This window comes from Eretmochelys imbricata, chromosome 8 (genome assembly GCF_965152235.1).
Source record: "Eretmochelys imbricata isolate rEreImb1 chromosome 8, rEreImb1.hap1, whole genome shotgun sequence".
NCBI classification, from domain to species: Eukaryota; Metazoa; Chordata; order Testudines; family Cheloniidae; genus Eretmochelys; species Eretmochelys imbricata.
The window spans coordinates 24,849,792-24,875,721 of record NC_135579.1 but is presented as its reverse complement, the minus strand read 5'-3'; the positions used below and the strand labels follow the sequence as shown (position 1 = coordinate 24,875,721).

The 25,930-nt window shown below is 38.5% G+C and overlaps 1 protein-coding gene across 4 annotated transcripts in view; it reads right to left on the bottom strand.

The window, feature by feature from the left end:
* Window positions 1-12,804: 12,804 nt before the first annotated feature.
* The window catches only part of GABRG2 (gamma-aminobutyric acid type A receptor subunit gamma2), a 95,856-nt gene continuing 82,730 nt past the window's right edge, over window positions 12,805-25,930 (bottom strand). For 2 of the 4 annotated variants that reach the window (XM_077823899.1, XM_077823900.1), the window contains exons 7-10: window positions 21,483-21,635; window positions 16,671-16,876; window positions 14,587-14,610; window positions 12,805-13,080 (exon numbers count right to left, since the gene is read on the bottom strand). In XM_077823899.1, the coding sequence (XP_077680025.1) occupies window positions 12,805-13,080; window positions 14,587-14,610; window positions 16,671-16,876; window positions 21,483-21,635 (659 nt within the window). Of the gene's footprint in view, window positions 13,081-14,586; window positions 14,611-16,661; window positions 16,877-21,482; window positions 21,636-25,930 lie in introns of all 4 variants that reach the window. The other 2 variants (XM_077823901.1, XM_077823902.1) reach the window with 2 other exon arrangements.

The following is a 25,930-nucleotide window of genomic DNA, read 5'->3' as shown; positions in this document are numbered from 1 at the left end:
AGCAATTTGTTGTTCTCCACAGTCTGATCCTCCCTGACAGTTTTCTTGACTCTATTTTCTGTGCACAAAGAGAAAAACAAGCACTTCAGTCTAGATTACTTTCATTTTAGATTAGGGAAAACAGCAATACAAAGTGAGAACAAATATAAAATCTTCATGAGAGAGAAAGCAGAGTATCTGTACAATTGGTAATGTAAAACACTCTGTAAATTCTTTCATCTCTAATCCTCTTGGAGCCCTGTCACTAGCGGAAAGGCAGTTGGAGAGACTTTTCATTTTATGGTGTAGGCAGGATCGTTGTGTAGATAAGGTCCAGGATTGGGATTGAGTAGATCTAGGTTCCTTTCTCTGGCACGGGCTTCATGTGTGTCCTGAGGCACATCATAGACATTCTCTGTGTCTCTGTTTCTCATCTGTAAAATGAGAAGATTAATACTTCCTTTGTCTCTCTTATCTATTTTGATTTTTGCTCTCTAACAATACCTGCACAGCAAAAGAAGAAATATCGACCTGATATCATTCAACTATTACAACATGTGCCTTAAGTTGTTATAATAACATCCCAAATTCAGCAAAGCACTTAAGCATATCCTTAAGTTTAATCAAATGCTTAAATCCCATTGATATCAATGAGACTAAATTACCATTACTGAATAAGGATGCTTTCCTGAATCAGTGCCCAAGATTGCAGGGCATTAAATACCTTACAGGGGAGTATAACACATACAAAATAAAACAGTGTGGTAGAGATAACATAATAAGAATATGAAATGTCCATAGCAAAATGTATACACTAGATTTGTCTCCAAATTAAGGTAGAGTTGAAGATGAGGTGAGAACAAGGATATTTTCATTTGTTTATATTTATTTTGTGTTGCCAGCCCCAAACTTTAAACACAAATGAACTTTACCTTTTTGATGTTGCATGGACATATGCTGCTGTTCTGGAGATAGTTTCAATAGTTTGCAATTCCTTTCATCAACATGGTTCAAAAATTCCCACCAGAACCTGTAATTTTGACTCAAGGGCTACCTGACATACAGATAATAATGTTCACATTTTTGTTTGATGACTTGATGTTATCTCCTGCGTTCCTTGTACATTTCAAGGTAAATAATTTATTGTGAAACTGATTTTGTTCTCAGCAAAGAGGTATAATGTCTCACGTCATTTTAGCTCAGTTTCACACTGGCAAAAAATGTGCTTTTTGTATGAAAATTCTATGTTCACTGTTCTCTTTGAACTGGGTCACTTTTTCACTTTGTGGATCTGACCACTGATGTCAGGGGATCAGGCATTTGCACCCTGCATAGAGTTTATTCACTTAGCTGTGGAAGACTGCACAAGCCCCTCTGCCTTATTTAATCCTTCATTGCTCCCTCTGGGTGAGGGGGCTATGAGCAGAACACCTGCACAGGGGGCTCTCTTCAGTCGGTCAGTAATATTGCCACTTCAGCAGGATTCCTAAAAGTAGTAAGATGTCTAACTAATGTCTATAGAGATACTGCAGAGAAGGAGATATCCAAGAGAACACCCTCAGTGCCCTGAGCATCAGCACTGTGCTCTCTGCTGCATCTCCACCCTTGTGAATTCCAAAATCATGAGTCAGGCCCCTAAAAATCATGAAATTGTCTTAAAAACCAGAAAAAAATAGTTATTTTAAAAAAATGTGTCTTCTGGTTTTCAAAGCTTTGGGATTCATGTTTCTAGTTTTTCTCCATAGCCTTGTTGTCTAGAGTAACAGGTCTATAAACCCTGCACTAGCCTGGAAGGGGTTAAGGAGCTACTCTGGGATGGCGTGATCCTGCCTCTCTGCACCTGTATATCATGCCAGGACTGGAGGGGGAGTTAAAAAGAGGGAGTCCTCGCAAGGGAACAGGCTATTGAGCTTTTCCAGCCTGAAGACAGGGCTGACAGCCTGCAGAGCTCCTGCCCTCTCAGAAGAAGGGTGCAGTTCCCCTAAAAGGGAAAAAGAGACTGAGACTTGCACTGGAGACCCAGTGAAAGCTGAAGTGGACAGTGATACTGAAGCCAGAGCCCCATATGCTGGCCGGAGCTGCCTGCAGATTCTTGCCCTCCCCACCCCCACCCGCTTTCCTTTCCTTTCCCTTATACCCTTATCTCACTTCATTTGCTGTGTGCTATGTGTTGTTACCCGTGGAGCCACAAGAAGGCAAGAAATAGCCAAGAGGTCTTGGCCAAGGGGCTAAGTGCCCGGCTGCTAGAAAGACACTCCCCCTCCTGCAGCAGCTGCTAGAGTGTGAGTAATCAGAATCACACGTGAGTGCTCCCCAAGTAACCCCTAAAGGAGGCACCTTATCACAGACTGATCAAGACAGCTACAAACTTGCTCTTTTAGAATATGAATGTTGAGATTCTGATGCGATAACATGACTGCAAGACAAGAGCTGAGACTTGGAAAAAAAAGACCAAATATTACGAAATTTCCAATAACATTTTGAGTGTTGGTTTACATTCTGCCTCAGAGAGATTGTATATGTGTGATAAAACTGAACAAATAAAAGTTAGAGATAAAAGCTACCCACTTGTCTAAACTAGCTTCTAGAGCTGAGGCATGGGAATCTCTCAGTGTATGTCATGGGATTCTGTTAATTTAGATTTTAAAAATAAAATTATTTTCTAATCATAGGAAAAAGGGGTTCAGGAACTGGAACTAGTTTGCTAACCCTAAAAAAGTAGTTTGTAAAATCTTGTACTCCATTATTTTACTTATCCCTTAGGACTGCATCTTTTATAAACGTGTTTCTTTCACCTGCTCTTCTAATTACTCTTCCTTATCTAATACACAATTATTGTTTTCCTCAGGGATACAGCTTTGGAATAACAAGAAGGAAGGTTTCCATTTGTTTTTAAGTATATTTTGAAAAATTACTGAGTATCTCTAGAAAACTGGTCCCTACTGTAGCTATAACAAAATATATTATGTATGAATTCTCTTTTTATGTTATAAATTGGATGGCTTTTGAGTGGTTAGCGGTATTGTTTCATTTACATATGGATTAAATAGCCCTATACATGTTAACGAGTTTTTTATTGATATAACTAGAGAATCAATTCAGTCCATTTTTATTTTTTGAAGTGTTCAGGGAACATAAATATTTGCTGGGCAACAGGACTGTGTCAGCCCATTCAATGGAACTGTAATAAATAATTTACACATAGTAGAATTACTTAATTGCACTACCACTAGAAAAGATGTAGGGAACTTCTGTTCTTTAAGGACAGGTGACACTCTGAGTTGGTGAAGGGTATTTAAGAACATGGCTTTTAGATATTCTATGTCTCAAATAGTAATTTTGATTACCGATTTAATTTAAGTTCTTCTTTTTTAATAATTTCTAACATACTGCTTCCTAGTTTTATGTGTCATCATTCTTTCTGATATTTTAACACTGGATAAAATGTAGGCATCTGTGAAAAATTAACCATGTCACATTATATTGCTCTTTTGTAACTGATGAAGTGACAAAAGGAATCTTCCATGAATTTCAGATGACTAAAGCCTGAATACATCCTTTTTACAGGAAAGACAATCCCTTAACTAAATAATATTACTTAGAAAATATAGGGCTAAATCCTTGTACAGAGTTTTGCCACTGACTCTAATAGTCATTGAATTGGCACATCAATGTGCTTTATGCAGACAGCACCCTGGTATATCTTAACTACCTAATCCCTACAACAGCCCTGTGAAGTAAACATATATTGTTGTTATTCCCATATTTAAAGATAGAAAAACTGATAGATAGGAAAGGTTAAGCCCAAGGTCACATAGTGAGTGAGAACTTCATCACTTCTAGCTCATTCCTCCCATGTGTTCCTTCCTCAGAATGCTCCATCACAGGAGCTCCCAAATATGCATCTTATAGGGTTGGGGTGAATTTTGAGAACTTTCAGAGGGGCAACTGCACCTGTACCACCCCCCTTTTTGGTCCTGCAAGGACACCCCCCTTTTAGGGTCATGGCCCCAGCCAGCATCACTCTTGGGCAGAGACCTGCATCGCTCTCCTCATAACTGGGATTTCTCCAGGCTGCACAGTTCCCTGCCTACACTGTGTAATCCCAGCAAGCCAGACTGCCTAGACAGGCCAGCGTCTTTGTGCTTTGTCCACTGAATTCATCCGATGAAGTGAGCTGTAGCTCACAAAAGCTTATGCTCAAATAAATTTGTTAGTCTCTAAGGTGCCACAAGTACTCCTTTTCTTTGTGCTTTGCTTTCTCCTCAGAGGCTATAAACAGAGTAATTGCCCACAGTTATATGTTACCACACTGCCATTTCTAAGCAAGCACATGTACTCTTAAAGTGGAAGCATTACAGAGAAAATGTACTAAAAACAATAAAGGAACCTACACACATGCTAATAATCTTATCAGAGATCACCCCTGCTCCCGCCAACTTCAGAAGGAGTCAGTTCGTCAAACCCCCGCCAAGGAGTTCTTCTGTGGTTACAAGTTCATAAAGCTTTTTCTCAGAACAATCACTGCCACGGATATATCAATCTCTCCTTTATATGGCTTGAGTGTTTGATCTTCAGAGTCTGGGGCTAGGTAGTCAGCAGACAATGGTTCTCTCTTCAGGGCATAGCTTCAAAAGGTTGGATGTTTGAATTACTGAGGTGGAATTTTGTATTCACCTCTCCCCAGGCATTTCCTAGAAAACCCACTTAACTTTGTTTGCAAAAGGTCATTCTTATCTAACATGTTGTTTCAAATAGTCTTTTCAAGTTCATAACACTTCCCAGGATTTACATTGGTCACATCTTCCCTCTAGAGAAGTTCCATACAATCCTACAGTGATAGATAAATTTTGTATTTTTAATACAATGGACTCCAAAGCTCACAAAACATAATTTAATAAGGTTTTTCAAGGACATTGCAGGAAATAGCTCAGGCTGTCACATACCCCATATACTCCCTGGTGGATGAGACAATACAAGAATATAAAGCACCAGACTCACAACTACTGACATGTTTGGGCAGAGCTATTCAATCGCTGTTTCTTGGGACTCCTCTGTCACATAAGAGAATGGCTGTGCTGCTGTTGGTTTTTTCTACAGCGCCTGCTCCTAAACCCTCCCCCTCTACATGTCCCTTCCTACAGATATTACTATGAGAGACAGATTGGTAGAAGCAGGATCAATTTCTGTTGTGCCACCACTATATATTTTCATGCTGTAAACACTACCCATCATAAAATCTGTGAGAGGTGGTGTGAACCTGGGCCATGGCTACACTGGGGCAGGAGTTCCTCGCCAAGGCAGCTACTCCCAGCGCAAAGGATAGAGCGCCTCCAAGAGCAAATAGTTGAAGTCAACAGTCTGCAAGCAAGCCACAGTCTGAACATTGATCCAGAGCAGGGATCGGCAACCTTTGGCACATGGCCTGCCTGGATAAGCCCCCTGGTGGACTGGGCTGGTTTGTTTACCTGCCGTGTCTGCAGGTTCAGATGATCACAGCTCCCATTGGCCGTGATTCACTGCTCCAGGTTAATGCGGGCTGCAGGAAGCAGCGTGGGCCAAGGGATGTGCTAGCCGCCGCTTCCTGCAGCCCCCATTGGCCTGGGACGGCGAACTATGGCCAGTGGAAGCTGCGATTGGCTGAATCTGTGGATGCAGCAGGTAAACAAACCGGCTTGACCCGCCAGGGGGTTTACCCTGGCGGGCCGTGTGCCAAAGGTTGCCAATCCCAGATCCAGAGTATTCAGCAAATATTTATGAATATTGGAAATATTCCTAGAAACCAGGATCATTTCACAAATGATCCACAAATAATAATAAAATTATAATACCGATAAATTGCTGGATTATTTGTTAGCAATAAATAATTCAATTACTTTTCCCCAGCTCTAGAATGTTTGGACATTATTTATTTATTTGCTTGGGTATATTGTTCTGTTCTGCTCAGTGTCTTACCACCATTGGATCTGAGTGTCTTAGGTAGCTCTGGTGCCAGTAAGTCAGTATGTGTAGCACCTAAGAAATAATTCAGTAAGACAGGAACAGGTCCTTCTGGTGGTGAGCATGGCTTCTAAAAAGAATTGCATCACAGTTAGGAAGAAGCATTTCTCCAGGATCTAAATGCCTGCACAGTCAGTTAAAAAGAACTCATAAAACTACCCGTGATGTTGCCATTTAGTGATTCTCAATAATATTAGAAATTTCCTTTGGGTCTTCATTCAATCATATTGTTGGATCAATGTTTTGGCTTTGTGTTTGTTTCTTTATGCAGGATTCAGGGTATAATTGATATTTTCCTTTGTTTAAGAGGAATTCAGGGACCACATTTATGCAAGCATATACATTCACAATTATTTATAGAGAATGGGGGTGAGGGACTTTTTATTGCCCATATCAATTTCCTAAGCAGATATCTGGGTTATATTGTTCTGCATACTTATTCAGAAATTACTGCAGAGCTGATATTTCTTTAATACCCTGAGGGGACTGTCAGATCCCATCCTCCCAACTTCTTCCATTAATATAATCAGAGTGTGGGAATAATGTTGTGTTACTGTTCCGTACATTTTTAACAAAATTATTAGTACTCCTCACTACCAGTTGTCAAGATCCTATATTTCTATCATTTGTAAGGTAAGCTTGTGCCTAGCTAGTCTGCATCCAAGATTCCCTGACATTCTGAAGCCCCTTAAGAACCCTCCAGGGTACATTCTGCTTATGTGTGTATATTCCCTAACGAATAGTTGAAGCTTCATGAGAAACTTTGAAAAATTATTGAAACTAGAGAATATGGAGGGGGAAAATATTCACAGATTGGTTCACAAAGTTTAAAATAAATTCACTGTGTCCACAAGCAAACTCCTTTGTTTTTGCTTTCTGTAAACATTCAGGTGGTATGAGCATTCATGGAAAGGAAATGTCAGACTCCAAACCTAGTGAAGATTACTACTGTAGCAGGGAAAAGGAGGTGTGGCCATAAATAAAGATGGGACTTTATTTGGCACTACATCAGGCCAATCTAGGATGTTTACAGCTGGTATAAGTTAGGACAGCCTCATATCTGCCCTAACACAGTGTGGAAATAGCCTGCCTTGCTCAGAGCTGACACCAGGATCAAAAGAGGACAAAGCCACTTGTGCACATATGTGCCCCGACCTATGCTATAGCTCCATCAATGATAGTCTAGGACAGTGGTGGGCAACCTGTGGGCCATGGGCCACATGCGGCCCATTAGGGCAAGCTGCTGGTGGGCCGCCAGACCATTTGTTTACATTTGCATGGCCGCTCGCAACTCCCAGTGGCTGTGGTTCACCGTTCTTGGCCAATGGGAGCTGCAGGCGGCCATGCAAATGTAAATAAACAGTCTGAGGCCCCACAGTGGCTTGCCTTCATAGGCCGCGTGTGGCCCATGGGCCTCAGGTTTCCTATCACTGCCCTAGGATCTAGTCCACTAGCTCCTAAAAGTTCACCTATTATTTCTCAAAACTTATTTCATACTATTGTTTCAAGGGATAAAATTAAGTTATTATTATAATTGTTGTTAAGTGCAGAAGATTCAGTATAGCTGTAAGGAACAACAAGAGTTGCCACTGGAGTTGTATTGGTTGTGTGTGACTGTTGGGGGAGGGAAAGTGGACCCAATAAAATGCATATGTCATTGCCGTTGTCATATGAATATATCATTGCCACAAGAAACCTCATTCTGGCAGCAGATTAAAGAAGTACAGCTTTTAATAGAATAGCCAATAGGAAATTGAGAACCAGTAAGGCCTCTGATAGACTTTTGAGGTTAACAAAATGGAAAAGGCTGGTGGATTTGTTAAACTCTTTCCATTCTAGCCTTAGCCCTCCATGGCTTTAAGTGTGAAAATAATATAAAAACCTAAGGGACCTTGTGGAGTGTTCTTTTCAGTACAAGCTTGCAGGTTGTTTCTCATATAAAAGAGACATCCTGACATAATGTGAAGAGTGCTGACTTTGCAAGACTTCTTTTCACACTGTAAAGGAGCCCTTATTGAACAAACTCTCTGCATTCCAAGAAGCCAGTTTATAACCCATCTAAGTTAATATTTTTATGGGGAAACCTGCAATTAGTAACCAGTAACCAGATAGATGGATTATTTCATGTATGTTCGTCATATGAATGTTAGGAATGAAATGACAAAGGATCAGCCTTTTTCTCTGTGAATCAATTAAGGTGATTTGTTTTCTAAAGCTCTACCTCATCCTCCAAAGAAAAAGATGGCATTGATCGTTCATCTTACAGCTCTCATCTCTAAACTGTAAGGAAAAACAGAATGGTAGTAGGATAAAACTAGGTCTTATCAGATATAGATTTCATTATGCTAGCAACACAAAGCATGTGCCTGGTGTGAAGATGAATACTTTTAATGTGTTTTGATACTGAGTGAATTAAAGCTTTGTTAATTAACTTTCTTTCTTTCTTTGATAATAGATATTAATTTTATATAAGGCAAAATGAGAGATGCTTTTGCACTCTTGCTGTCCTCAGATTTTTTTCTATAAAAGAGGCAATCTTATTTACTTTTCTGAAGAAATTCACACTTGGGAGTGAATTATTCAAAAGGGCGTTAACTTGTAAACAGAACTGTAGCGCAGTGTTCACACGTTAGTACTCAAGATGCCCGAAAGCACATGAACTTTCTCTTCTACAAGAGAAATCACTGCAATTAAAATTAAAAAAAACCAGCAACCCTCAATGATGTGTCAGCTGGGAATTCAGAGCTTTCCATGCATGGAATTCTCTGTATATGCTGAATGTGAGCACCCAAAGTGGTTATCATTGGGAACGTTGCTCTTGATTTTTGTGGGAGGAGGATCAGGCCAATAACTGACATAATGATACTTATTAATCTGTGAAGGCTTCCATGAGATTTAATTAATCATTGTCTGAAAAGCAGTTTGAAATCTTGTATTAAGGATCACACAGACATTTTAAAATATTATTGTTTCGCCTAGACTTTGGTTAGGACTGGTCTGATTTGGTTTGTGCTTCTTGCATTTGCTTTATTCTCATTACAAATGAATCTGTATAGTTGGATTCTGCCCTCTCTGGGTGAGGATTCTTCATGAAATGGTTTGTAAAATCCGTTATTTATTTACCATGGATGACACCACCATCCACCCAGTCACACCGGCTTGTAACTTGGTTTCATTTTTCACTTGGTCCTATCACTAGACCGGCATATTCAGGCCACTTATAAATGTTGCTGATTTTTTTTTTACATATTGCTTCTAAATCTGGCCTTTCTTCCATGGCTACATAGCTTAAATCCTTGCCCATGCTTTCATCATTTCACATCTTAATTACTGCCACCTCCACGTTCCTGTCCTCAACTATTGCTACCTTGTTCCTCTCCAGCCTATTCAGGTTGCTGCTGAGGGAGAATTAATGTGAGCGGGTGGTAAAGATGGTGGGTAATGAGATCAGAGAGGCAGGTGGGATGAGTGAGCCCAAAGCAAGGACAATTTTGAACTGAATTTTCATTTATCATTAATAATGGTAAAACGTAAGTTCAGTCACTCTGTCTGTCTGTGGTCAGCTTCCCATCTGTAAAATGGGGATAAGAATAATGCTCCTTTGTCTGCCTTTTCTACATAATTTCAAGTTTTTTAGGACAAGTTCTCATGCTATTCATCTGTAAGCAACTGGCACAATAGGACCTTATCTTGACTGGGGGCTGTAGGCATTATCGGAATACAAATAACAAAGAAATAATTATTCTTGGCCATGCTCTTACCTACCATATGGACATCCTTAGAGATGTCCCAGTGCAACAGTGGCAGCCTGTGCCATATTGGGCTTGAATGTATTTTAGCAAGTGTATTCCGTCAACAGACAAAGCACTTCCCTGGAAGACAGCTGGCTATTTTCTGTTGCAGCAGATCTCTGTGGAGAGCAGAAAAACCTTCATTGAGCCCATTGAAATATCACTTTGCTTGTTGCTTCATGTTTCCTTTGGTAGCCTAACATTACAATACAAAGGTTACCTTTGAGTCTGTATTGAATAAGCAGCAGAGCACATGTTCAGAGGAACGGGTCTATTCCTGCTCACTCTGGGACAGATTCTATTTCCCTTACTACTGCTGACTAGTATCTTACTCTGTGAATAGTCCTAGTGAAACTAATCAGGTTCCTTGAGGAATAAGTTAGTACTCAGCCCAATTAAGGCTACCAGGATCCTGGCTGTTAGGCAGTGTTTGAGATGGTTGTTTGTTTTTTTCCCCCCTTCCTGTAGCTATACATGCTGAGATAAGGTTACTCAAATCTCATGCTTCAGGTGTAATATGGTTACCACAAGGTCCTGAAAGGGATATTTTCTTCACTTGTATCACTGTACACACTTGAAGGCTTGATGCATTATTGAAATGGGAATGTATTAGCTTTTATTTAAAACATTTATTGTCTACTACTGGAAAAAGGATGTCAGGCTTGATGATGGTGAGTGATCTGTTCTAGTATAGTAAATCCTAAATCATAATAGTTTTATTTTGGTCAATATTTGGCCTGATTTGCTCCTGCCTTTCACCTTGTGTAGTCATACTTTCAGATGGAGAATCAAACTAATATCCTTTTTTAGACCAATACATCCATTCCACTGGTTCTCAAGAGTGGGGTGAACCTAAAGTGGTGATCTACTTTAAGGCCTTGATCCTGCAAACACTTCTTCAAGAGTCCATTTTCTCATTTTGAAGTCAAAGAGCCTATTCACATACTTAAAGTTAAGCACATGTATAAATGCTTTCTGGATTGGAGGCTAAATCATTATTATTTCACAATCTAGGCAGTTTAAAAATAAAGCCTTCTCGAGAGCAAACCGTAATACTGTTCTAATATGCTTTAAGCTACTTTTAACAAAGTAACCACAAGGATACTGGAGAGTGGAGTGCAGCAATTTTATTGAAAAAGTCCACTAGTGTGTGCAGTTCCTTTATTAAAAGGTTGTCAAATACATTGGACAAGGAACAATTGATGATCAAGAATTAGTTATACCTTTCTATACATGTTTATTTCCAAAACTATACAAACAGTGGAAAACTGTCTTTATGTCTCCATATAATCTATTAGTAATTGTGTAATAACATACATATACAGCTCTCATTGCAAACTCCAAACCCATTTTCCTAGAGTTGACATTTTACATCTTTGACAATAAAAAAAAATGTCAGTAATATTTACATGTGCTTAACGTTGCATAATTGAGCATCATACAGGTTCTGAAAACCACTGGCTAAATGAGTTTCAAGATTCACCCAGGTGGGTTAAATAGTTTTTAATACACATAAGCTATGCACATATGATTTATTAGCAAAGACACTCTTCATTTCCTTTTATTGTTTCAAGGTTACCTGTAAATTGTGTGCTAGCCGGGGTTAGAGTCTGTATTTTTGGAAAGGTACACACAGAACAAAAAGCAGTACTGACTAATATTGCTGTTCAGAAACATGAATGGGTGGTGAATGATAGGTGTCTACATAGTGCAAAGTATAATGAACCAAAATGAACCTGAAGTTTACTTAGAGAATAAATATTTGTTGTGGTTGCTAAGAATCAAAGCTGTTTCTAATCCTTCTGATTAATTCAAATTGATTGTGTATTATTATTATTTATTTATTAGTGTATTTGTATTACTGTAGCACTTAGGTGCTCTACTCATGGGCCAGGACCCCAGTGTGCTAGGTGCTGTTCAAACACACAACAAAAAGATGGTGTCTGCTCCAAGGAGCTTACAATCTATTTCCCCAAAACACCCTCCGTGAGAAGAATAATCAAAGTTCAGGCTCAATATGGGAAAAGATTCATTTAAAACGTATGTATTAAAAGACCACAGATGATCTTGCAATGTATAATAATTGCAAATTCAGCTGAGACATAACAATGTTGTCACTGGAAAATGAGAGCTAAAACAGCAGCAAACACATACAGTTACTTTATATACTAAGTATTATATTGGTCATACAAATTATTCTGTCTACATGTTATTTGTTTCAATCCTTAACGCTTCTCTAACGTCTTACATGAAAGTGTTGTTGTCTGCTTGAATCTTCCATGCATGAGGGAGCGGGGCAATTTTTCCAGGGAAAAAAAATTATCCACATTTCAGTTACAATAGCACAGCCAGAGACACAAAATAAAAGACAATAATTTATGGTACCTTTGCTTCATTTATTTTGGTCAAAAGAGATGCATGCACTAGAGACTTTAAGTACTACAAGGTATTGAAATATTTACAGCATTGTACATGTGTTCTTAAAGGGAAGGCATAGTGAAATGTCTATTTTTATTTGAGAGGGAAAGTTATTTTGCTAGCCTACTAATATTTATTTGAAGTGAAAGGTGAAAGATGACTCTTCCAAAAAGAAAAGCCCACAGAGGACAAAGATATAGCATATTTATAGTAGATGCTAACAAACTGTACAGTACTTTACTTTGAAATTCTAGCCTCAGTCACTCATGATTGAAATGACAATATCCAATCATTAATTAAAGTTGGCATGTTTCCCTCCCTTTTCCCCAATAATGCTCTATTTGTTTCTATTCCAGCTGGTAGAGCTGCATGTTACCTGCTTTATTTTTTGTTTCAAATCACTTCAACATATTGAATGGAATTGTTTAAATCACAATAATTATATGATAGTTTTAGACGAACAATATGATATGATTGATATTTACTGGGTTATGGCACTAGAGAATTCAGACCACTATAAAGCGTGTCATAAATACTTTAAGTGGACTTCAAAAGGAAACTATCTCTCTAAGAAATTCAGTGAGTAAGGCTCATATCACCTATTCCCTTTCTGATTTTAAAGGTAAAGGTAGGATACCCAGTACACCAGGTTAAACAAACAGAAGGCAGTTGGAAAGAAGATGCGGGCATAGGAGTCCATTTTGGCAACACGGATGTGTATTCTTCCATGCCGCCACGCCCCTGTTCGGCAATCCTCAAAGCAGCAGAAAAAGCTGGCACAGTCCTTGCCATCAAGACACTCATACCCATACTCTTCATCCCTTTCTTGGAGGTGTGTGGCATTGTTCATTTGAATAGTAGCTGATCTTGGTCGGATATCAATTGTAGGTGCCTGTGATGAATGAGGGACAAAATATGGGAGCAGGAAGAAAGAGATTGTTACAATCTTCATAACAAAACTTGATTTAGACTAATGGTCAGTCTATGCAAAGGATGGTTCTACTTAGGGGTAAATAGGGACCTGCTAAAGAATAAGGAGCTCTAATAGTAAATCCTTATTTTTAAACTATTAAAAGAACATTTTCATATATATATAGCTTAAATTCTGAGATAAGCAATGCAGATTAACATTACATATTAATAAATATGAGTAGGTAGGTTTATGCCAAATAAATTAAAATTTAGAGGGTAAAGGAAACATTCAGGAATGCAAGTTAATGGCAATTTGGATTGCTTTTGCCTTTTATATAGTATTTGCATGATATATGAAGACAATTATTGATGTTGCACATGAAAGGAATTGCGGTAATCAACTGGAAATGCAGGATTTTCTTTAATAAAAGTGTGTCCATGCTTCGGCATTGGCAGATAACTGTAATTTGCTGAAAAGAGCGAAGAGAATGTAAACTGGTTGATCTGAATCAAGGGGTTTGAACAGTCTATGTAACAGTCTCCAGTAGTTTGCTTTTATTAATCCATACAGCTCGGCATCTACCATTGTTCACCATCTGGAAGCCTCTACATGTCCAACACTGTATACAGTAGCTGTACATGTATGTGCATTTGCTATAAGTTGAATTAATTAGGCATTTTCAACTATCTTGAGCAATTGGTGAACATAGCATTGCATAATGCATGCCACCCAAACTTTTGGCTGACACCTGGCCAATTTTTTTTTATGATTCTGGAATATTATGACCTGTCAGTTTCCACAGAATATGTCAATTCTATTCGCTTCAGCATAAATATCCTTCTTTTTTTCCCCCCTCGAACTCAATCTCTGCATTTCTGAATGAAGATCAGAGTCAGATGTAGTATACAGCTATCTATATTTGCCATTTTGGATAACAACAGCATGTGGATCCAGTGACAGTATTAGAAAATGTATGCATTTAAAACCCTTTCAAAACTCTGACATTAGACATAAGAACACCATACAGGTAATTAATGATGACAGTGAATTTTGAATAGCTCATCATTAGAAGAGATTTTGGTTTAGTTTATTTAAATTAGACCACAAAGGTTAAAGGGGGTCAGAGTTGAGTTCTAAAAGGGTACATTACTGGTGCTTAGTGTGGCTGGTGGTATTGGATCCATGGGTAATTGATAAAGAGAGAAATACAGATGCTTTAAACACATTAGGCTCTCTTAACTCATGCGATCCAAAAATGTTGGGCTCTCTTGAACTTCAAGTTCAAAACCGTGAGTGAGTCAGAGTTCGGGCTGCTGAATCAACTCTACAAATTTGTTTAGAAATCTGTAGCCATTCTACTTATTTAGGATATTGTCCTGAGTAGAATGCTTAAATGTCTAATTAAAAAGAAATAATCTCATTTAAGCTCTAATAGTTAAATTCAGCAGTCGCATGCAGTAAATTTCCATTCCAAAAACTTTATACCTTGAAGGAAAACATCCGAAGAAGCTTTTGTTTTGCAGACAGAAAAGAGAATCAGAATTTTTAAAATAAAGAAAGAAAGAAGAGGAAGAAAGAGAAAAAATAATATAAATTAAAGATACTTTTTAAAAATATAGCAGGTAAAAAAAGAAGTAAATTATAAATAGGAAAGGGGGACAGCCTTTTAAATAAGAAACTCTGTTATACTATGGACAAGAAAATATTTCTCTCATCTCAGTGACATGTAATTAAAGTGGACAAAGCCATAAATAGGGAACCTGGTTTCAATCTTTTCATTGTTCAGGGGAATTAAGAGCTGTCATTTCGGTCATTCCATTTTAAAATTAAGGGCTATCTGCAAAGTTTGAATTTACATTCAGGGCCAAAGTCTCTGCTACTGGAAATTGGCCCTTCAACTCTCCACCCTAATGTTCAAGGTTTCTTTGAGCCTTGATTTAGAATCAGGCCCATCCCTACTTCTGATTTGAGGAAAGAAAACATAATCTTCTGTTGGACTGAAGACAACAGTTGTAAATGTCCCCAAGTGCCCACAAACCTTACTGTTTACATGACTTCTGTTTGGTTATTTATCCAGGACAAACAAATTCATGTTTTGTTTTGTTCTTTTTGGTAAATCAGCAGATCAGTGACAAGCTTTTAATTAATGTAACAAAATTATTTACAATAAGATAAAACTTGCATTACAATGACAAAAATGTTAATCTTTATTTGCTCTCCTGTGTATTTGCTCTCCTATGCATAAGTGCCTAAAGGATTTAGAGTAGCAGCCGTGTTATTCTGTATCCGCAAAAAGAACAGGAGTACTTGTGTCACCTTAGAGACTAGCAAATTTATTTGAGCATAAGCTTTCGTGAGCTACAGCTCCGATGAAGTGAGCTGTAGCTCACGAAAGCTTATGCTCAAACAAATTTGTTAGTCTCTAAGGTGCCACAAGTACTCTTTTTCTTTTTTCTAAAGGATTTAGGTGCTCAAGTCCAATTGATTTAGGTACATTTGAAAATTTCTATTGGTGTACTCCACGTACCATGAGTGTGTGTAAAGGGAATGCAGAGGAGAAACTTCAAATGCATTTTCTTTCTTTTTGTATTTTGTCTCTTTTGGTTCCCTCCCTCCCACACATACTTAGATTCTGTTGCTCTAGAAGAACAGAGTTTTGCTTCAGCATGGAAGGGTAAGGTACCAACCTCACTGAAACCAAATAGTCTGCAAATACTGCACTGACAACAGGGGATTTCCAGTGGCCTTCACCGCAGCTGTTATAAAGGCTGTTATCATATACTTGTTACTGCTAGCAGGTAAGGCTATACGTGTTAATAGAATCACATTCTGAGGTAAGAAATAAAAAAGGGATTCAGGAGAGAGAGTACAGTAAGGAAAATAAAACAAGGAAAGAATAGAAAGGAAAGAGAGACAGGAATTTGCAAAAAATACATTTTGTGCTTTGAAAATAAAAATTAAACACTCAAGTGCTCTGTATGCTTTACATTGCCTTTGTCATTCCCCATGAAGTAATGGTACATAAACAGGTATTTTTCCCTACATAAATTAATCTAACGGAGAAAATTCCCATTGTGACCAAGAAGTTTTGATAATCATGCAACAAGATAGGGACAGCAATAAAAACCAGAATAGCTTAATTTTTAAATCTGCCTTGTGCAGTAAAGAAAAGATAATCATTTCAGCATACAAACAGGAAGTCACTGTATAAGGTCACAAGATACTAGCAGACCTAAGACAGAGAAATTGATACTCATATCAGTGACTCTATTTACCATAACATGAAGGCATGGTTGTGGTAATAGTTGTAACTTACAGAACACTTTGGTTAGATGGAGCCTGCCACTAAGAAATCAATCTCTAGGCTCCCAGACAACTGTAATATATCAGTTATTCATTCCCCATGGTTGACTGAGTTTGTATTCCCATTTACGTCTATGAACGGTTTACAGCTATAGCACAGTATAACAAAAAGACAAACACAAAGTAGGATTTAAATGCTCTCTCAGAAAACATAACTGAGATTTATATAGGGAAGTTTTCAGTCTTGACAGTAAAACAATACATACTGGGTTTTTCTTCTTTTTGTCTTTATCCTTGCTTGGTTTTCTGTTGCTGACAAAGTAGTGCAGGGTCCCATACTCCACCAGTGCAGAAAAAACAAAAATAAAACAAACTGACACAAAAAGATCCATTGCTGTCACATAAGAGACCTTGGGAAGAGATTTACGAGCAATTGTACTGAGGGTGGTCATTGTCAGAACAGTTGTAATACCTGGTAAGGAGACAGAATTGAACCAAAAAAATGTTACTACTTAAGGTGACAAAGTAATTCTGTCACTTGCCACATGCTGACTGGCTTTGAAGGATGCCCTGGAGTCCTGGCATACAGTGAGAGTGTTAAAAAGCAGCATGCTAAGCAGGAGGGACTTGTGTATTCAGTGAGAGACTCCAGGCAGTCACAGGAAATACGAATTACAATGCATTGTTTCCTACAAAGGGACTCCCATGCTGTAGCACCTGAAGAATATTAGGAAAAAATATAACTTTTCAGCAGAGGTAGCCAAACTCAACTGGGGGAAAAAAAGATCATCCTCAACAACTTTGTCCATCCTTAGAACTGAACTTTTTGAAGGTTCTTTATGTTGAAATAAGTTTCCTTCATTTTCAGTTTCTGGGCAGTGCTGAAATACCCAAAGAAAAGTATTAGAAGCTATTACAAGAAGTGGAAATGCCTAAAATTTCTCAAGAAAGTATTATGAAAAAAAAAGTGGAAAAAAAGGGGGGCTAGAATCTTAAATGTCAACAAAAAGCCAAGACCTCTATTTAAGATGAATATCTTATATGAATGAGTTTGATGTTTATTAAATGAGGGATTAAGGATGCAATCCAAAACTCCCACTCTTCTCATTGGGGTTTGCATCTGTTCTTCATAGCAATGACCAACTGACCACAATCAAATATGTGGGGAAACTTGCACCTCACTATCCACTGTAATTCTGACAATTCACCTTAATTGTAACTAATCCACCATCTGTGGGACTATTTTATAATTTTAAAGTTTTTGATGCAAAATCAGGATTTCTATAGGGCCTAATTCAGAGCCACTGAACAGTGCACAGACTCCCATAGGCTATGATGGGTTTTGGATCAGGCTCATAAAGACTTAACAGAAAAACAAACCCCACAATTTAATCCCCATTTGTGCTTTTATGGATTGAAAATAAAAAAAATATATAGGAGAGATAAGGGAAATTACCATTTTCCCCAATTACAAAACCTCAAATTATAATAAATAATTGTCAGCTTGAGCCTTCACACCTGCCTACATTCTTATATTTTGAGTTTACATTATGAATACCTATATATTTTGAGTACAGAAAACTGCTCATCCACACACAAGAGTTGAAAGCCAACACTGATCACCAAATAGAGACCGAACTTGTATGTATGTGAAGTGACTTCTTCTGTATAATGTTGAAGGTGAACATCAATGATGGTTTCCCACGGTTGAAACCCACATACAAAATGACAGAATCTCTGCTGATCTTTGTATGACATTAAGAACCTCTGTGTTCACACCCTGAACCTCTGTGTTCACACGATTGAAATAATCTTTGTACAAAATATGTCTTGTGAGGTATCATTAAAAAACTAACAACACACCGATCATTAATGTTCTTCTGTGATATATGTATGCAGTGGGGTATTAAGAGTTCTGGATGTATGTATGCTAGAATTATAACTAAAGTGTGTAATCCTGGAAGGTCAGGGGGAGTTATTAAACAGATCTATGTCCCATTGTTAATAAATTTGTTTTGTTTTGTAAAAACAAAACAAAACATAACTCTGTGCTGTGTTTAATTGGAAGGGTGTACTTATTCCAGGTAAATTAATAAATTGTGATGTGCTTTTGGGTCTTTAGAGGAAAGAAATGAACCCTATTATTTCTCTAAACTGTCCCAGAGGATGCTGGACATTTCAGAAAACACAGTTCTGTGAACATTTAGGACTGGGAGTGTGTTGGGGTCACCTTTCTGGTTGTAACCAAAGTGGGTGGAAGCCAGATTGGGGCTGTAGAAAGGCTGCTGTAGTCAGAGCTGCTGAACCAGGCCTGTCTAGCATATGGACACTCAGGATGTGATCTGCATGTTTGTAGGTTGGCTAAGCAAATCCCAAGCTGGGAGCTCCAGCAGCAAAGCATTGTAAAGCACCCAGGGTTGCAGGGCAAGTGGTGATACAATCCCTCACTGGTCTGGATTGTCCCACTCCCACCCTTGAACCCCATCACACCCTTTGGTAGGGAATGACTGGCACAAAGCCAAGATCCAGCACGTTTGCAACAGGGAGTTTCCTTTTAACAGGGGAATTCTCTGCTGCCCATTCATGGTCAATTTCTGGTCCCTTTAAGCCTCCTGAATAGTGTAAACAGGCCAGTTCTCAATAAAGAATCTGATCCATGTTGTACATCTCAAAAATAATTGAATTCATTTACTGATTGTGCACACATACAACATTATTTTAAAACCTTCTGTCCTGCAAATCCTTGATAATCCAGTTCTGAGTCTCCATTGGAAAGAACTTTACAGTCGTGTTTGGCTAACCTGTATTGTGTTTTTGTGCAGAACTGAAAATTAGGTTGGCAAATCTAAATTCATTTTCACTTATCAGGACTCAAATCCAGGTCTCTGAAAGTGAAAAGTGGGTGGCCACAATTTTATCATCTAACCACATAATTTTACCTTGCATTTTTAGTGCCATCAACTGCTTCTTAGAAACAAGTTATATTTATCCATCTCTTAGCTTATTAATAGGCCAATTCATGTAGAAATTGCTAATTGTAACTAATTGCATGAGAGACTTTTGGGACAACATATGATAAGAACTCTGATGACAACTTAAAATTCATTTGATTTATAGTTGAGAGGACTCTGTTCCTGTGAAGTTTCCCTCCTACTTTTGCCAGACCCAGAGGTTTGGAGATTCTTAGAAGGCTGGTCTGAATTTTTGGGGGGTTTACTTGAAAGAAACCCAAACTTGGGGCTTTAGAAGTTTGCCCATCACTAATATAAAATCATGTGATAAAAACTGCCCTGAAATATTCCAGGTACATTTCAGAAATGCACATATTCACATGCCTGCCTTCAAAGGTGATATGTCCCATTCTGTAGGTGAAATAAACCCCAGGGATGAAGTTCATCCCTGAGGGAAACTTACAAAGCATAGACAGACTGCTGGAAGTACACCGAACCCTGCTGAAATCAATGGAGCAGGCTGGCTGTGCATTGTAAATTGCAGGATCACAGCCTTAAAGTCTAATTTAAGACCTTAAAATAGGTTTTATATGGTGTATAGGCCTTGTGTGTGCATTCTGCAGAGGGCTGTCTGAAGATGGGTGATATTCAGAGACAATAACTTAGACAACAGCTGAATATTTTTTGTGGGAGCAGGGGGGCCAGGAGAGGTCACATAAGCAAACAGTCAAGTATTAAAACACAGAATCATACAGAAGTAAGTATGGAATTAAAATACAAACAACTGAGATACCAAAACATGGTGAACAATAACTCTTTAGATACAGACTAAAACAAACCTTATAACTAACATCAACTTCTTAATACAGGTAAAAGAACAGCTGATTTTTGGTGCTTTTGAGACATACATATGATATTTGGTAAAAAGAAAGAATGTCCAGATAGCAAGATAATAAAAATAGGTTTATCCTTTAGGGCAATGAATTTCTCTCATGCATGTATGGCCTTTACTGAACCAGATGTTCATACAAGGAAACTGGGGGTTAGGCTATTGTGCAGTTATCAAAAGAAAAAGGATGGAATCCATTTTTCTAGAGGGACATCACATCTTTTTGCAATAATCCATTGTTTCTGCTACCATTCTTATTAAGCAGGGAAAGGAGGGTAAATATCCATTTTCTTCATGAATACACATGCACTACAATGGCCAGTACAGATGTGACAGGGGAGATCTCGCAGCACCTTGATGAGACACCTAAGCAGAGAAAGCTCAGGTCTTCACACATAATACATACACCTCTGCCATGCATGTACCTTTGTTCACCTTTGTTCATGGTATTACATGGATAACTGGCCAGATTAACTCTTCCTTGGCATTGACTATATTGACAGCATTGGATGTTTTTGTGTAAAAGCCAAGCTGCTCAAATATCAGAAAAATGTTCCCCAACATTGTTATGGCAAAAAAAGGATGAATTTTCAACTAGCTCTTCAAAATATGCAAGATCTTGAGTATAAAATGGAATCCAGGTGCTCTTGAAACTCACTGCTGTGCAGGCTTCCACTGCAATTATTTGAAGTATGCAGTCCCTTTGCAGGACCCAATATAGTAAAAGGGGAAAGGGGAAGAGATGCAAATGTTGCTTGACTCACATTATATCTTGACAAGAGACATACATTCCAGTTGCCATCTAAGGCCTGGTCTACACTGGGGAGGGGGGAAATTGATCTAAGTTACGCAGCTTCAGCTACATGAATAACATAGCTGAAGTCGACGTACTTCGATCTACTCACTGCGGTGTCTTCACTGTGGTGAGTCGACTGCTGATGCTCTCCCATCGACTCTGCCTGTGCCTCTCGCGCCAGTGGAGTACCAGAGTTGACAGGAGAGCACTCGGCGGTCGATTTATCATGTCTAGACTAGACGCGATAAATCGACCCCTGCTGGATCGATCGCTGCCCGCAAATCCAGCGGGTAGTATAGACAAGCCCTAAGTGACAAATGCAATTCTTTCACATGTGATGCACAGAGAACTATACTAGACTTGCAGCCAGATGCTCCCCTATACTGGAGCTCTGCTAGATACATAAATCATATCATACATGCTGGAAGACACAGCAACTCACCCAGAGATGTTCTGGCTGGAACTGCATCCTTGTTAATCCAGAAGGAGACCCAGGAGAGCACTACAATGAGTGTGCAGGGGATATAGGTCTGAATAGTGAAATAACCCATTCTTCTGCTCAGGTCAAAGTAAACTGACATGACTACGTAGTCCCCTGTAAAACAAAGATATACATAGAATAGCATTTAAAAACCCTTTAGATTTACCATCTGTTACCTAGGTATATACATAGTGAGTTGTGTTCAGCATGTTTGGACAGGTGTTCTAGAAACAGGTACACACACACATTCTGTAGAGCTGTGAGTTTGGTTTCCTGCTGTTCTTTATTAACTGAACCCTGTTCGCTTTTGGGGTATGGAAGGAAACATCCCCCATGACCCCACGTGTATGATGAACTCCAACCTTCAAGAGGAACAACTATCTACACAGTACAAGGTGCTCCCTCCCCTACCATTTTATTCCCCTCAACCTACTCTCCTTTCAGCTGGATTTATAGACCAATCTGCAAATCCCTAGCATAGTGCTTCATGTATCCTAGCACCTGTCTCACTAGTGGTCCAGCATGTCTCCAATCACTGTATTCCAATGAGCCAAGTGTTTGTGCTCTCAATTGTGCTTTAGAGTGCTTTTCACACCTATACTAGTGCAAAAAATTTGGCGGAAGAAGATGGCCCGGGGCCCAACAAAGGCTCCATTCCAATTTGTGGAATCTATGTAAAGAGAAGCCCAGGACTACAATAGCAGGGAGGATTGTTAATCTATATTGAGGTACATTTGCAGAGCTGTAGGAGGGTAGATCAACCAAAACTTACTCTTGCTCAAGTCAGCATAGTTTGTTGTTCATTTTGAATACTAAATTTACAAGCATATTAAAATTAAAAACCTGTTCTTAATCTTCACTAGAATAATCCCTAATAAACTCTAAACATGAAAGAGTTTAGAGGTAACCTTTCCAGGAGCAGTGTTTTTTGCAATAGAAATGTCACCATCCTAGTCATTCCTCACTGCCCATACTAACCAGATTGACTATAACTGTTATTATAGTCTTTATCAACTAAAGCAACAGAAACCTCCTTACTACCATTAGAATACTCACAGACTAATATAATATATATCTGGTATATACTGACGAGTCATGGCTAAATGCTAAGGATCTGTTTTATTACTTTAGCCTAATTCTCGTATCATTTCATGGACAGGCTAAAGTTAAATATTTAAAACATACATGGTTAAAGAGAGCTATACAATCAAAACCCTTACAATTGTAATATTAATTATTCTTATCTCCTGTGAGTCTAATTGGCCACTTTGTGAAAGGTGGTTATTTTTGTCAATTTGAATTTCTGTATTTATTCACTTTAACATATGCTACTAACAGCCCTGGCACTTCTAAAATTGGCTATCTCCCTGCCATGCTATGGTAGAGATTACACTATGCATTAGCTGCTGTATTTCAAAGGAAACATCCTTTAAGAGGAAGCTCTTTTCATGTTTAAAGTTATTATTTTTTTTAAAATGAGGCTAAAATCAGAAGAGGAATGAGAGGTAAAACAAAGACCAAAAAGTCTGACAAGGAACATAAACACAACACGGGTTCATGATAGAACTAACGGAAAACCAGTTTTCCATGTGCCTAGATAACGCATCAGAATATTAGAGTCCAAAGATACATATCCAAGGATATACATAGATCATAGATCCTATGAATGTTGAAAATTGTATTTATATTATATAAAATTACAGCAGTCCACTGCATGGTTTCTTGTTTCTTTCTTTGAAATTGCTGGTCTTGAGCCAGTATGTTGGAATGGATGGACTGGTATGTCACTAATTATTAACCCCACATTTTATCCTAGTTTAGGATTGATCTCTTTTGGCCCAGAGCTCCAGAAGCTGCAGCATTCTCAGCTCCAAGCACTTTTTACTCTTAAGAATAGGAAATGGCATGGCTAACTCATGCAAACACCTTTTTTTTTGTAGACCTTCTAGGACAAAATCTAGACCTCAAAATCCATCCTGACAAGATGGGCACATTAACTTCACCTACCCAGGTAGCAGAACTGCTGTGAAGTCCCTGTGCAAAGCATATTCAATAGGACTTTATGCAACATGCCCCCGACTCCCACCCCTTACCCCAACTTACTGGGTGCGGGAGGGAGGAATGACAGGAGAATATACGGTTACCTATATTTCCCCAGCTTGCCCAGGTCCTACCCTGTGTGGTGAGAACCCCCCTATACAGCCATCCACATCCAGTCTTCTATTGTGGTACTACTATCTTGGAGCTAGAAGGATAGGGCTTTGTTTGCTCCTTAAGGCAAATATCAATTATTACTTTATTATTATTTTATAATAGTGCATTTAATGGACACATTTTCTTATTTCTTTAATAAAAAAAAATAAAATTATGTCATCCCTCCATCCTCCTCTCCCACCCCCACAAAAAGTATATAAGGAAACTCAAGAAGTTAATAAACTAGTATAAGTCTTAACCCACTGAGCACCATTCAAACATCACTCTGATGTCAACAGCTCCTCTCCATGAACAATTTATTTCTAGGGAAACGTGAGTTCACCTTCATCTGGCACTTGCTATACACACTGGGGACTCTCCAGGGGCTAATGTTTTGTATTTAATTTATCAAGAGTTTTTGGTGCTTTTTCTGCTGCTGGATTCCTGAACTGGAAATGTTGGTAAATGACACATTTCAGTCAACATGTTCCCTTGAATCAGACACTGATCTAAGTTTTTAGATTTTGTTCTCCCTTCACAAACAGCTTTTTCTCTTTCCTGCACTAAGGATCTTGATTAGGGTCCCTGAATGCATCAGCTTGTGGCAACATCTGCATAGTTCCCAGGTCTCACTGCCAAGTTCTGGGTGAGGTTGGGGGAAAAAATCCTTAAGGGCTGAAGCAGCTGCACCCATAAAGGTAAAATGTGAGCTAAAGTCAATGAGAATTCTACCTGAAGAAGGGCTGCCAGACTACAGCTCCAAAGGTAAAGAGTGTTTATATCCATTCAGCTGCTTTGAGGTGTTTGTGGGGAGTTGATGATGAAGGACTTTCTACCACCCAGGGCACTAGCTTGGCATTCAGGAAAGCTGGGTTCAATTTCCAGCTCAGTTACAGATTTCTTGTAGAAAATGCTGGCCCTGTTGAAGTCAAGATTTTCCATTGGCTTCAGTAGGGCCAGGATTCCACCCCATTAAGTGAAACCCATTTATTCTAATCTATCTTGCCTCTGTTGTCTATTTGTAAAATGAGGATAATACTTCTCTACTTCACAGTGGTGCTATGAGGATGAAATCAATTAATGATCACACACTACAGTGGGTGGTGATGGTTTATATAAGTAGCTAGTTAGGGAGACCCTCTGCTGTATATTTATATAGGACCAAGCTTTGTGACATATAGACAACAAAGTGTTCTTTACACTGTAAAGATATCAGTAGTATCAAGGATCACTTTTTAATAGCAGCCACTGTGAGCCCACACTGCTAAAGCCCTCGGTTTGAGATGACAGGCTTGATTCTCCTCTCATACCATTTTCACACTAATATATCACTCTATTGACTGCTCTGGAGTTATTCTTTATTTCCACATGTGTAAAAGTGTGAGAGGAGGACAATGCAAGGTATCTTCGCGACAAAAAATAACGTCAACACTTCATCCAAAGTGCCACCTGACTCCCAGCCCAGTATTCTACTCCATATATAATTCCGTAAATTAAATATATATTTGCCTATTTTATCTTGAACAAGGCGTGAAATTGTACATACTGATAAAGAGAGCCCAAACTGTGCAAACATATACATTGCAACTAAAATATTTCTCAGTGAAAACTCTGGGATAATTGGTCCCATAGCATGAAAAAGAAAATAACTGTTCACTTCAAGAATGTTCACTTCAACTGTCCACTTATATTTATAAGCAGCTTCTTGAGTGATATTTATTGGTAGTTGTTAAAAGCCAGGATGCAGTCATTTGGGATATTGCTAACACAATCATATTTGCACCCACGTATGAACACTCGACAACATATCTTATAAACATACCAAATGCTAATTCACTTCAATTATTTTAATAAGTAGCTCTCATATTTTGGTCAATAAAATTATGCTTGCCTTTTGTTCAACCCTAGATCCAAAGTGCAGGCTAATTACATACCTGTGCTGAAAGTGTAGTCAGAGGTAACAATAAAATATTCTTTTTATGCAGCTTCTTTCAGAGTACCATATTATTGTGACACTAGAAGGGCCATTAATTAGCCTTCATCACTGTTAGCTATACACTGTATCCCCATTTCAGAAGAAATTCTTCAAATGCTACCTGCAAACTCCTCTTTCACAATTGTCTCATTTTCCATCCAGCGTATGTTTGGCTTTATTTTTAGATTTCTAAAATACACCTGGAAGATTCTGTCTGAGCACAGGTGTATGATATGAAAAA